The following is a 12,049-nucleotide window of genomic DNA, read 5'->3' as shown; positions in this document are numbered from 1 at the left end:
CACAAATATGCTCACAAGTGTCAGCCCCCGTTCCCTGGAGAGGGGGGACCCAGCAACTAGGCCTTGTGTACTCAATGAAAGCTACATTTAAAAAAATTGTGATATTGGATGGATCATGGTGGGGAATGTGGTGAAATTAATTATTTTCAGGAGTGGATATGTGGAGGATCAGAAGGTGTGCGGGCATATAAGTGGTGCAGTGTGGCAGGAGTGGACAAGATGGAAGGTATGGTGGGAGCAGTGAAAGGGGACAGGTGCGGACATTTGCATGGTCAAGAGCTGTAAGAACCAGCAAAGTGGCTCCGGTGCCCATGGGTTAGGAAGCAGGAAGTAAAACTGACTGCTATCATTGAGTGAGGCAGGTTATTGAGATCAGAAAAAGAAACCAGTATGACAAATTATCTTTGTGTAATTGGTGGGTGCTGGACACACACAAACCTCCCTTCTAGTTCTTCCCCCATCCATGTTAATTAATGGAGGAGGGGGAGCATGCCAGTTATCGATAATCACTAGTGGGTCTTTTCCCCCCCTCATTTATGAATGTTTCTATTTTCTGCTCCATATGATTCATGGCATCATAACAATTTTCTTAAATGTAGATCAGCAAAGGAAGCAGAAGAGAAAATTAAAAAAGCGTTAGAGAAAGGAGAAATCCTTCCAACAGAGTCCAGATTTGACTCCAACTGTATTACCCCAGGTAATGCCCAGTTCTAACCACTTTTTCTTCAAACTATATATGTCTATTACAAATTACAGAATATTGGATAGGATAGTGGCATAAGTGTATTTCCTGCAAGTCAGATATTTTCAAATCTTTTTAATATCTATTAACCTGATTCTGGAAATTTGGCAACCTCGTGCCTATCTTTTGTAGTGCTAAAAATATTTACTGGATTTGTTTCCCCACGGACAGAGTTTCTGATCACATCAGAGACATCAGGACAGACACAACAGTTGTCTTTTGTACTTCTAGGTATAGGAAGATAAATATTGTTATGATTTTCCTGTCCTGATATGAATTGATGAGTATTTTGAGTTTGAATTGATGCTTTACTTTAGTATCAAAGTCCACCAACAGTGTCACAGCTCGCATAAAAATGAATGACGTTTTTAAAAAAAAATAATTTTTATTGAAAAATTTTGAATTTATACAACATCGAACCATAATAAAATACCAACAAAAATGAAAGCAATCATAAACATTCGCCCCTCCTCAATGAACAACACAACATATTAACAACAACTTAAATTAACACAATATTAAGTTACATAACCATAGAGAAAAAATATAGAAACTATAATAAGGAACCTCCCCCCCAAAACCCACCGTTTATAGAACCCTTGTATTGATCCTCTCAGGGCAAATTTGACCCTCTCCAATTTTATAAATCCCGCCATGTCACTGATCCAGGTCTCCACACTTGAGGGCCTCGCATCCTTCCACTGCAGCAAGATCCTCCCCACACTGGTTTGACCCTGGATCCAACCACCCTCGACACCGTCTCCGCTACCCCCTTCCAGAATTCTTCCAGTGCCGGGCATGCCCAGAACATATGGGCATGATTCGCTGGACTCCCCGAACACCTGGTGCACCTGTCCTCACCCCCAAAGAACCTACTCATCCTAGTCCCGGACATGTGGGCCCGGTGCAGCTCCTTGAGATGAGACTAAGCCTCGCACATGAAGAGGAAGAGTTGACTCTCTCCAAGGCATCCGCCCAAGTCCCGTCCTCTATCTGCTCCCCAAGTTCCCCCTCCCATTTAGCCTTCAGCTCCTCCACTGACGACGACTCCACCTCCTGCATTACCTTATAGATGTCAGACACCTTCCCCTCTCCGACCCACACCCCCGAAAGCACTCTGTCCATCTCCCCCCGCGAGGGCAGCAAAGGTAACTCCTCTACCTGTCGCCTAGCAAACGCCTTTACCTGCAACTATCTGAACATGTTCCCTTGGGGGAGCCCAAATTTATCTTCCAGTTCCCCCAGGCCCACAAACCTCCTGCCAATAAACAGGTCCCTCAATCTACTGATGCCCACCCTTTGCCACCCCCTAAATCCCCCATCATTGTTCCCCGGGATGAACCGATGATTTCCACCCAATGGAGCCTCCATCGAGCCCCTTGTTTCCCCCCTTCCCCCCCTATGCCGTCTCCACTGTCCCCAGATTCTTAGGGTCGCCGCCGCCACCGGGCTCATGGTATACCTCTTAGGAGAGAGCGGCAACGGCGCCGTTGCCAAGGCACCCAGGCTCGTACCTCTACATGACGCCATCTCCATTCTTCCCCCCCCCCCCCCATCACCCATTGACACGCCATTGACACGTTGGCCGCCCAATAGTAATGAATGACGTTTTTGATAGTTATTCATGAGTTGTGGGTGCTCGAATAATGTGTTACTTTACAAGTAGAATTTGGCTTCTTGATTTTTAACTCTTATGATATGATATTGGTTTCAGCACAAATGCTGCAGCGTTTTCTAAATGCTTCACACAGTTTGGGGAGTGGGGAGACCTAACTAACTGGGTATTAAGAGTTTCCAACTAATATGCAACATTTTGTAACCTTTAAAGTTTAAAGGTCAAAATGTAAGTACTGTAGATTTTGCAACTAAGTTTGAAATCAGAAACACTTGGATTCCTGGCAGGATCTTTTTTTTTAACAGTACAGCACAGAACAGGCCCTTCGGCCCTCAATGTTGTGCCGAGCCATGATCACCCTACTCAAATCCACGTATCCACCCTATACCCGTAACCCAACAACCCCCCCCCCCCCTTAACCTTACTTTTTTATTAGGACACTACGGGCAATTTAGCATGGCCAATCCACCTAACCTGCACATCTTTGGACTGTGGGAGGAAACCGGAGCACCCGGAGGAAACCCACGCACATAGGGGGAGGACGTGCAGACTCCACACAGACAGTGACCCAGCCGGGAATCGAACATGGGACCCTGGAGCTGTGAAGCATTTATGCTAACCACCATGCTACCCTGCTGCCTCTGTGGAATGAGAAACAGTTTTAATGTTTCCAAAAGTTCTCTACCTGACACGTTAATGCTGCTTCTCTCCCAGCAGATGCAGCCAGACTTGCTGAGTATTTCCAGCATTTCTTGCCTTTATTTCAGATTTCCAGCATCTGCAGTATTTGATTTTGACTTTAGTTTTGTTTTCTGCAACGACATTTCTTTTTAAACCATTACAAAATTTGAGCATGACCCTGAGCTACATAAATAATTACTAAATCGGAAGGCCAAAAGCACGGTCAATGAGGTATCTGTTAAGGAATGTCCTGCAGGAGGAAGGTGAGAGGCAGAGAGATTTCGGGATTGAATTCCAGGAATTGGGGTGTATCCGATTGAAGACACAGCCACCCATGGTGGAGCAATTGGAATTGAGAATGCTCAATAGGTCAAAATTAGAGGAATGCAGATATATCTGAGGGTTGTGGGATTGGAGAACACTGGAGAGTCGGGGCAAAACAATGGAGGGATTTGAACACCAGGATTAGAATTTAACAATTGAGATATTGCTTGACTGGGAGTCAAATGAACAAGGGAAATGGGACTTGTGAGTTGTGGCCTGGACAGCAGAGTTTTGGATGACCTCAAATTTACAGAGGGTGGAATGTGGGAGACAAGCCAGAAGAAGTGTGTTGGAATATTTGAATCTAGTGGTAACAAAGGCATGTTTAGCAGCAGATGATCTGAGGCAGGGGCCAAGTCAAGCAGTGCAAGGAAGGTGAAAATAGGCAGTGAATAACAAAGCTTCATCATCTACCATAATATTTATGGTATTTGCAAAAGGAATCTTGCATTGACTTGAAAAGACATGAAGGAAGCACTACAATTCATTTTCAGTGATGGTGTTAGATGTTGCTCAGTCAGGGACTGACATTCTTTTCCCATGGCTTGGATTTTTAAGTCTGCATGTTTGGTGTCACTTTAGGATTCTTAAAACTTCCTTATAATGTAATTATAGTGCATTTGGAAGTAGTTTATTGAAACTTTTAAGCCTAAAAATGAACTGCTATAAAAGAATGAACTTTAAAAGTATTTTGTGAGCCCGAAACCTTCAGTTGGGTAATGAAATATACATTGAAGGGGGGTGTGGGACAGCCTAAACCGAGTGTTTGCTGTAGTATTGGTGCATCAAATGTTCATATGTCAGTTTATGATCAGTGCAATAATCCTAATTAGTCAACACAGTTCACGATGAAAGTAGAATTCTACTGTTGGGTTCTTCATTGATTATCATTAATAATTAACAGTTAACTTGCAGTTGATGTTAACACTACTTCAGAGTGCTGGAATGACACGCTGCAAATAAAAGATCTGGGAGGTGCATATTTCTGACGTAATGAGCCACTCTACCAGATTAGGTTTAAAAACATGGGTAGGTAGATGTGCAAATTGTATGTATTTGTCAGATACGTGCCACTATCACAGTTGTCTGCTTAGAGTGGATCAAGCTGAGATAAGGTCATCTCGGCTACTTCAGTTGCATCAAAAATATTTTTTCATGTTGAGCACATATAGATACCAAGACTCAATTTGTTTGTTCCCTTCATGCCTCCAACTTTAAAAAAAAATTCTCCACTGCTTTTCCTGTACTGGTTTTGTGAATAAGGGTCACTGGAATGATTTTGAAAACTCCACCCTCATTAGAAGACAGAGGCAGTTTTGGGACTATTTTTGTTCTGTGCTTGTTTGGTCAAAATAGGATTTTTCATAATTTTCTATGTTCTGTTTTAGGTACTGCTTTCATGGCCAGATTACATGAACAGCTAAAATATTTTATAAACTTGAAGATTTCAACTGAGAAATCCTGGGAAGGTGTGGCTGTGTACTTGTCAGGTCATGAGGTAATTAAATATTAACTAGCCCAAAACTGTCTCTTTTTCCTCAAACTTGAAACTTCCAGTGAATGGAGAAAAAAAACTTGTTAAATTGGCATGAGAGTAGACTATTAAACCTTAATTTCTAAAGGAATCATGCCAGAGGGTAACTTGTCTTAAAAAACATCAGCAATCAGAAAATATGGTGTTGAAAATTATACTGGGAAAGAAAATGTGTGCTGTTCATTTACTTGTTACTGTTGCAACAATGCCCTTGGGACTTCAATTTGTTCCACATTTGTTAGCAATTGGAATCCTGTTTACAAGTTTGAACAGATTTTAACCCATGTACAGGACTGGTGCAACAACCTGGCAAACTAGCTGGTCACCTAGAGTGGCACAGTTTGGGTCGGGGGGAGGGGTGCAAGAAACTGAACAAACTCATCGTGATACTACAGTAAACAAACGGGCTTCAGCAGTGAGAATGAAAGTTCTAGTTCCGCTAATACTGACGTACACATGTCTATTTTCATGTACAGGTTGAGTATTGTTTATCCAAAATATTAAGTTTTCCAAAACCGCATATGTACATTACAATAGCTGAAGCTTGGGCTAGTTATAGATTAAAGTGGGTTTGTCCCTTTCGGGCAGGACAGGAGACATGTTCGCATTTATTTTTCTCTCACTCGGGCCTTGGGCCAATGAGCAAATTTCAGAAAGATGGCATTTGGCACATTATTTGCACATATTTAAATATCAACAAAAGTAAAGGGAGGGAGGGGTACCACGGATACCATTGTCCAGAAACTGAATTGGGCTAATCAGTAAAATAATTTCTGGCTACCAGAGCAGTTGGTCAAAGTGGAATCCTGTGTTGAGTAACTCACCTCCTGACTGACACACACACACACACCCACCCACCCAAAGCCTGTCCACCATCTACAATGCACAAGTCATAGAAATATAGAGAATAGGTGCAGGAGGAAGCCATTCGGGCCTTCAAGCCTGTTCCGCTATTCAGTATGATCATGGCTTATCATCCGACTCAGTAGCCTGATTCCATCCCCACCCGCATATCCTTTGATCCTCTTTGCCCCAAGTGTTACATCTAACTACTTCTTGAAAACACACAGTTTTGGCCTCGACTACTTCCTGTGGTAACGGATTCCACTCGGTCACTACTCTTTGGGTGACAATTTCTCCTCATCCCTGTTCTAAATGGTCTACCCCGTATCCTCAAACTGACACCCTGGTTCTGGACACCCCCACCATCAGGAACATTCTTCTTGCATCTATCCTGTCTCGCCTTGTGAGAATTTTATAGGTTTCCATGAGGTTTCCCCCCCCTCATTCTTCCGAACTCCAGTGAATTTAATCCCAACTGACTCAATCTGTCTTCATACCATCCCAGGAATCAGTCTGGTAAGCCTTCTCTGCACTCCCTCTAGAGCAAAAATATCCTTCTTTAGACAGGGAGACCAAAACTGCACACAATATTCTAGGTGTGGCCTCGCCATGGTCCTGTATAATTGTAGCTAGGCATCCCTGCTCCTGTACTCGAATCCTCTTGCTATGAAGGCCAAGATACCATTTGCCTTCTTTACCATCTGCATGTGCATGCTTGCCTTCAGCACCTGGTGCACATTCCTCTCTCCTAATTTATGGCCATTCAGATAATAGTCTGCCGTCCTGTTTTTGCTACCAAAGTGGATGACCTGGCATTTATCCAAATGGCACTGCATCCGTCATTCATTTGCCCACTCACTAACTTGTCAAAGTCACACTGAAGGGTCTCTGCATCCTCCTCACAGCTCATCCGTCCACCCAACTTGGTGTCATCTGCAAAATTTGGAGATATTAACATTTTTTTCCTTCATTTAAGTCATTAATGTATATTGTAAGTAGCTGGGATCCCAGCACTGATCCCTGCGATACCCCAAAAGTCACTGCCTGCCATTTTTAAAAAGGGCAGTTAATTCCTACTCTTTGTTTCCTGTCTGCCAACCAGTTTTCTCTCCATCTCCATGCACTTTCCTTAATCCCATGCGCTTTAATTTTACATGCTAATCTCTTATTCTGGACTTTGTCGAAAGCTTTCTGAAAGTCCAAATAAACTAAGCCACTGGCTTCCTCTCATCAATCCTACTGGTTACATACTCGAAGAATTCCAGTAAATTTGTCAAGCATGATTTCTCCTTCATAAATCCCTGCTAACTCTGTCTGATCCTGCCACTGTTTTATAAGTGCGCTACTCTAAAATCTTTGATAATGGATTCTAGAATTCTCCCACTACTGCCATCCAGCTTACTGGACTATAATATCCTGTTTTTTCTTGACCCCCATTTTTTTTAAAATGGGGGTAGAGAAAAAACAGGATATTATAGTCCAGTTACATTAGCTACCCTCCAATCTGTAGGAACTGTTCCAGAGTCTTTAGAATCTTGGAAGAATACCTCCAATGCATTCACTATTTCTAGAGCCATTTCCTTAAGTACTCTGGGGTGTAATAATAATCTTTTATTATATGGATTATCAGGCCCTGGGGATTATCAGCCTTCAGTCCCCAACACCATTTCTCTATTGATATTGATCTCCTTCAGTTCCTCACTCTCGCTAAACCCTTCATTCCCCACCATTTCTAGTATATTGTGTCATTGTTTGTGAAGGTAGAACCAAAGTATGTATTTAGTTGCTGAGCCATTTCTTTATTCCCCAGTATAAATTCTCCTGTTTCAGGCTGTAAGGGACCTACATTTGTCTTCTTCAATCTTTTTTTCTTCACGCACCTATAGAAAGTTTTACGGTCAGTTTTTATGCTCCCTCGAGTTTACTCTCGTACTCTATTTCCCCCTTAATCAATCCCTTAGCCTTCCTTTGCTGGAGTGTAATGGAATAGTCTTCACTTAACTGGATGGGTGCAGCTCCAATAACACGAAGCTCAACGCTATCCAGGATAAAGCAGCCCACTTGATTGCTAACCCTTCCAACATTCAGTCTCTCCACTGACGAACAGTAGCAGCCATGTATTCCGTCTCCAAGATGCACTGCAAGAACTCTGCAAAGTTCCTTAAGGCAGCACCTTCCAAACTCATGACCGCTACCAACTAGAAGGACAAGAGCAGCAAATATCTGGAAATGCCACCACCTGGAAGTTTTGCTCCAAGTCACTCACCATCCTGACTTGGAAATATGTCGCTGTTTCTTCACTGTTGCTGGTTCAAAATCCTAGAATTCTCTCCCGAACAGCACTGTGGGTATAAGTGCACCTCAGCGACTGCAGTAGTTAAAGAAAGCAGCTCACCACCACCTCCTGAAGGGTAACTAGGGATGGGCAACAAAATACTGGCCTAGGCAGCGATGCCCACATCTTGGAGATGAATAAAATGCAATAAATTAAGAAAGAGCAATTAATAAAAATTATCAGAGTCATTGTGCGCATGCCTGACTCACTCCCAGTCTCAGAATGCTCACTCACTTGCACATTCACCCACTCACGTGTGGGGTGGTGAGTGACTGAGAACTTGGGACTGCGTAAGGCTCTCTCTTCTCTCCTCCCCACACCCCACCTCCCTCGCTTCTCTCTCCCCCTTCCCTTCCACCGTCTCTCTCTTAAAACAAAATGTGTGATTTTTGGATTGTTCAGTTTTTGGATTTATGGATAAAAGGTACTCTACCTGTATTTAAATTGTAGTCTTTCCAGAATTTCATATTCTGTTCCTCATTCTGTTTATGTGACAGTTTTATAAATTCCAAAGTTGTGAACCAATAAATAATATCAAGTAATGTAATTTAAACTGCTCCACTCTATTGTAATGACTGTTGATTATGTAAATTCAGCACAAAATCATCTTATAACTGTTGTGAGAAGACTATTACATCGTGTGAGGCATTTAAAAATATTCATTCATGGGATGTGGGCATCGCTGACTGGGCCAGCATTTATTGCCCATCCCTAATTACCCTTGAACTGAGGGCAGTTAAGAGCCAGCCATGTTGCTGTGGGCCTGGAGTCACATGTAGGCCCGTCTGGGTAACAGTATCAGACTTCTTTCCCAAAAGGACATTAGTGAAGCAGATGGGTTTTTATGACATTTGGACAATGGTTTCATGGACATCATTAGACTTTTAATTCCATATATTGAATGCACATTTCACCATCTGCTATGGTGGGATTTGAGCCAAGGTTCCCAAGAGCATTACCGAGGGTCGCTGGATTACTAGTCCAGTGAAAACACCACTGCGCCATCGCCTACCTCCCTTCTTCATTGTGATGTACATATACTATGAAAAGTGTAAAATGGTGAGAACGTGCAATCGGTATCACCTTTTTCATGTAAAATAAATCTGTAATTCTAAATGCAGAATTTCTGTCCCTACTAATGCACAATATTCATTTTCAAAAGTTCATTGTGGGGATTTGGGGAGGTGGGTTGGGGTGTTCAAGGCTGAAAGTTTGCCTCAGGAAACTCATACTCTTGCACCAACTGTGTTGCCTATGTAATATACATTTGTGTGGTTGATTTGTTTGTGTATTTTATGCAAATTTGTAGTTAGAAATATATTTATTTGCTATATTTTGTATAAAGCATTAATCTCCAATCATTAAAATGTAATTAGGTGCTAATGCATATTTAGTATTTCAGATTTTTGTGCTCAATGCTTACTTACCTTATCAGTCAATTTGGATCTAGAAGAGATGGAACATTCTGTGACACTCAGCTCAGTCTTTGGTAGTTAAGCTGTTGTAGTTTAGTCAGCAGTTTTTCTTTCCCACACCGAGTGACAATAACAAATAGTATTACAGTATGTGACTGTTTGTTTAAGTACATGTTTCTGTATTGTAATATCTTTTTATTTTGTTGCTAGACCCCAGGAGAGGGAGAACACAAAATCATGGAATTTATTAGAGCTGAAACAACAAAACCTGATCATGATCCCAATACAAGGCACTGTTTGTATGGACTGGATGCTGATTTGGTATGTATTATGTAATCCTTTCAGAGGATTTTTTAAAATCCACTAATGTGTACATATTATTATTATTATTATTATTATTTTAGAGGAAAAAAATATTTGGTGTCTCTATTTCCCCCCGCCCCGCCCGTACTCTTTAACCAATTGATCTGAATTTTACTCTTGATCTTGGGTAACTTGAGTCTATGGCACTTTGTGAAAAACCTTCCAAATGCCAGATTTGGTTTACACACCTATTTGTTTATTATAAATGAACTATTGGGACTTCTGGTGGCGGCCATGGAGGGGTAGGTCACACATTTGATAGTCCCGCCTGTAACAGACTTTTGGACCTTTTCCCCCCATTTTTCCCCCCCGGATTTTATGGGATAAAGCAGTGAAGAGTGAGACAGTAAGGAGAAATCCCCCTCCGGTGTATGGAGAATTGGACCAGAAGTGGCAGTGTGAGATGACAAAGTCCTATAAGGGAGACACGAGCAGAGCTGGTAACATGGGACAGCATGGCGGAGGGCAAGGGACGTGGGAAGATGGCACAGTGGTCGACGGAGCAGCTGGTGAAGTTTTTTGAGGATTGCTTCGCCACGCTGAAGAAGGACACGCTGGACCCAATTTAAGGCTTCGATTGATCAAGACGTTCAGAATCAGGAAACCCACGGGAGAGCGATCCAGGAGGTCGAACAAAAGTTGTCCGAGCACGAGGAGTATATAATGTGCTGGAAAGCAAGGTGGGGATGGTGAACGAGCGCCAGAAAAGAATGCTGGAGGACTTGAGAATAGGTCCAGGAGGCAGAATCTCAGAATTGTTGGCCTCCGTGAAGGCAGTGAGGGACCGGATGCGAGGGCCTATGTGACGGACATGTTGGAGAAGTTGATGGGGGCTGGGGCATTCCTTCGGCCCCGGGAATTGGACAAGAGCGCACAGAGTTCTCGCAAGCAAGCCCAGAGCGAACGAACCGCCGAGGGCCACGGTGGTTCATTTTCACTGTTTCATGGACAAGGATCAGGTTTTGCGGTGGGCCAAGAAAGAACGGAGCAGCATGTGGGAGAACTGAGTTGCGCATTTATCAGGACCTGGAGTGGATTTGGCCAAGATGCGAGCTGGGTTCAATGGGCAAAAACAACCCTCTTTAAGAAGGGGGTGAAGTTCGGGATGCTGTACCCAGCCCGCCTGTGGGTCACACATGAGGAACGGGACTTCTATTTTGAAACGTCAGACGGATCAGTGGATCTTTATTAAAGAAATGAAGCTAGAGGCGAATTAAAAGACACTTAAGCCTTGGAGAAGTACTGTGGCAGCAATTTGTGGTGCTGGATTGTAAAAAATTAAGTAGCTCCATGTAAAATAATGGGCTGTGTGGATGGTTAAAGGTTGATCTGTCTTGTAGGGACCTTGTTAGACGGGGGGATAGGCTTTGAATTTAGTTCTGCTTTTTGGGTGACTATTTTTCTAAAGTGATTGTTTCTTCACTTTTTTTATGTTGTTTGTTTACTAGGGAATGTGATGCTTTTAAAATGTTTATTCGTGTTGGGGAGAGAGGAGAGTACAATAGGAAGACAGACTGCTTGGCGCCAGGGGTCAGCTGACTCTGAAGCGCAGTGGGGAGTGGATAAGTGTTAAGCTGGAGCTTGACTTGGGGTATTGGGTTTTTAGTGATGTTGCTTTCGGGGGGAGGGAGAGGAAGCTGCTTTGTTGACGGGAAGGAACTGTTACTAGGGGAATAATGGGAGGTCGGGAATGGCGACAGCCTGAGTGGTTACTCAAGGAAGTGGAGGGCGTGAGCACGAGGCTGGCCTAAAAAGAGTGATGGCTAGTCGGCCAGCCGGATACTCCACAAGTCCGATGGTAGTGGCGGCTCTGAGGACCTGGAGCCAGTGGAGGAGATCTAAGAGAGTGGAGGGAGCATTGATTTGGACCCCGATTTATAACGACCACAGGTTTGTACCGGGTAGGCTAGATGGCGGGTTCCGGAGTTGGCAGAGGGCAGGAATTAGAAGGATGGGGGATCTATTTATAGGTGGGAGTTTTCCCAACTTGAAAGCTTTGGAGGATAAATTTAAATTGACGCAGGGAATGGTTTTAGGTATTTGCAGGTGCGCGACTTCCTGAGAAAACAGGTGCTGGCCTTTCTGCTACTCTCGCCATGGGGAATACAGGATAGAGTAGTTTCCAGCACCTGGGTGGGAGAGGGGAAGGTATCGGTTATTTACAAGGAGCTTTCGGAGGAGGAGGAAACTCCGGTGG

The 12,049-nt window shown here is 43.3% G+C and overlaps 1 protein-coding gene across 5 annotated transcripts in view; it reads left to right on the top strand.

Annotated features, from left to right (window-relative positions):
* Positions 1–12,049, top strand: part of xrn1 (5'-3' exoribonuclease 1) — a 146,185-nt gene that overhangs the window by 22,537 nt on the left and 111,599 nt on the right. For 4 of the 5 annotated variants that reach the window (XM_038817150.1, XM_038817149.1, XM_038817148.1 and 1 more), the window contains exons 3-5: positions 600–697; positions 4,751–4,860; positions 9,700–9,810. In XM_038817150.1, coding sequence (XP_038673078.1) covers positions 600–697; positions 4,751–4,860; positions 9,700–9,810 — 319 coding nt within the window. Of the gene's footprint in view, positions 1–599; positions 698–4,750; positions 4,861–9,699; positions 9,811–12,049 lie in introns of those variants that run through there. The other variant, XM_038817151.1, reaches the window with a different exon arrangement.

This window comes from Scyliorhinus canicula, chromosome 13, assembly GCF_902713615.1.
Source record: "Scyliorhinus canicula chromosome 13, sScyCan1.1, whole genome shotgun sequence".
NCBI classification, from domain to species: Eukaryota; Metazoa; Chordata; class Chondrichthyes; order Carcharhiniformes; family Scyliorhinidae; genus Scyliorhinus; species Scyliorhinus canicula.
The sequence above is the reverse complement of the archived record's forward strand: the minus strand, read 5'-3'. Positions and strand labels throughout refer to the sequence as shown.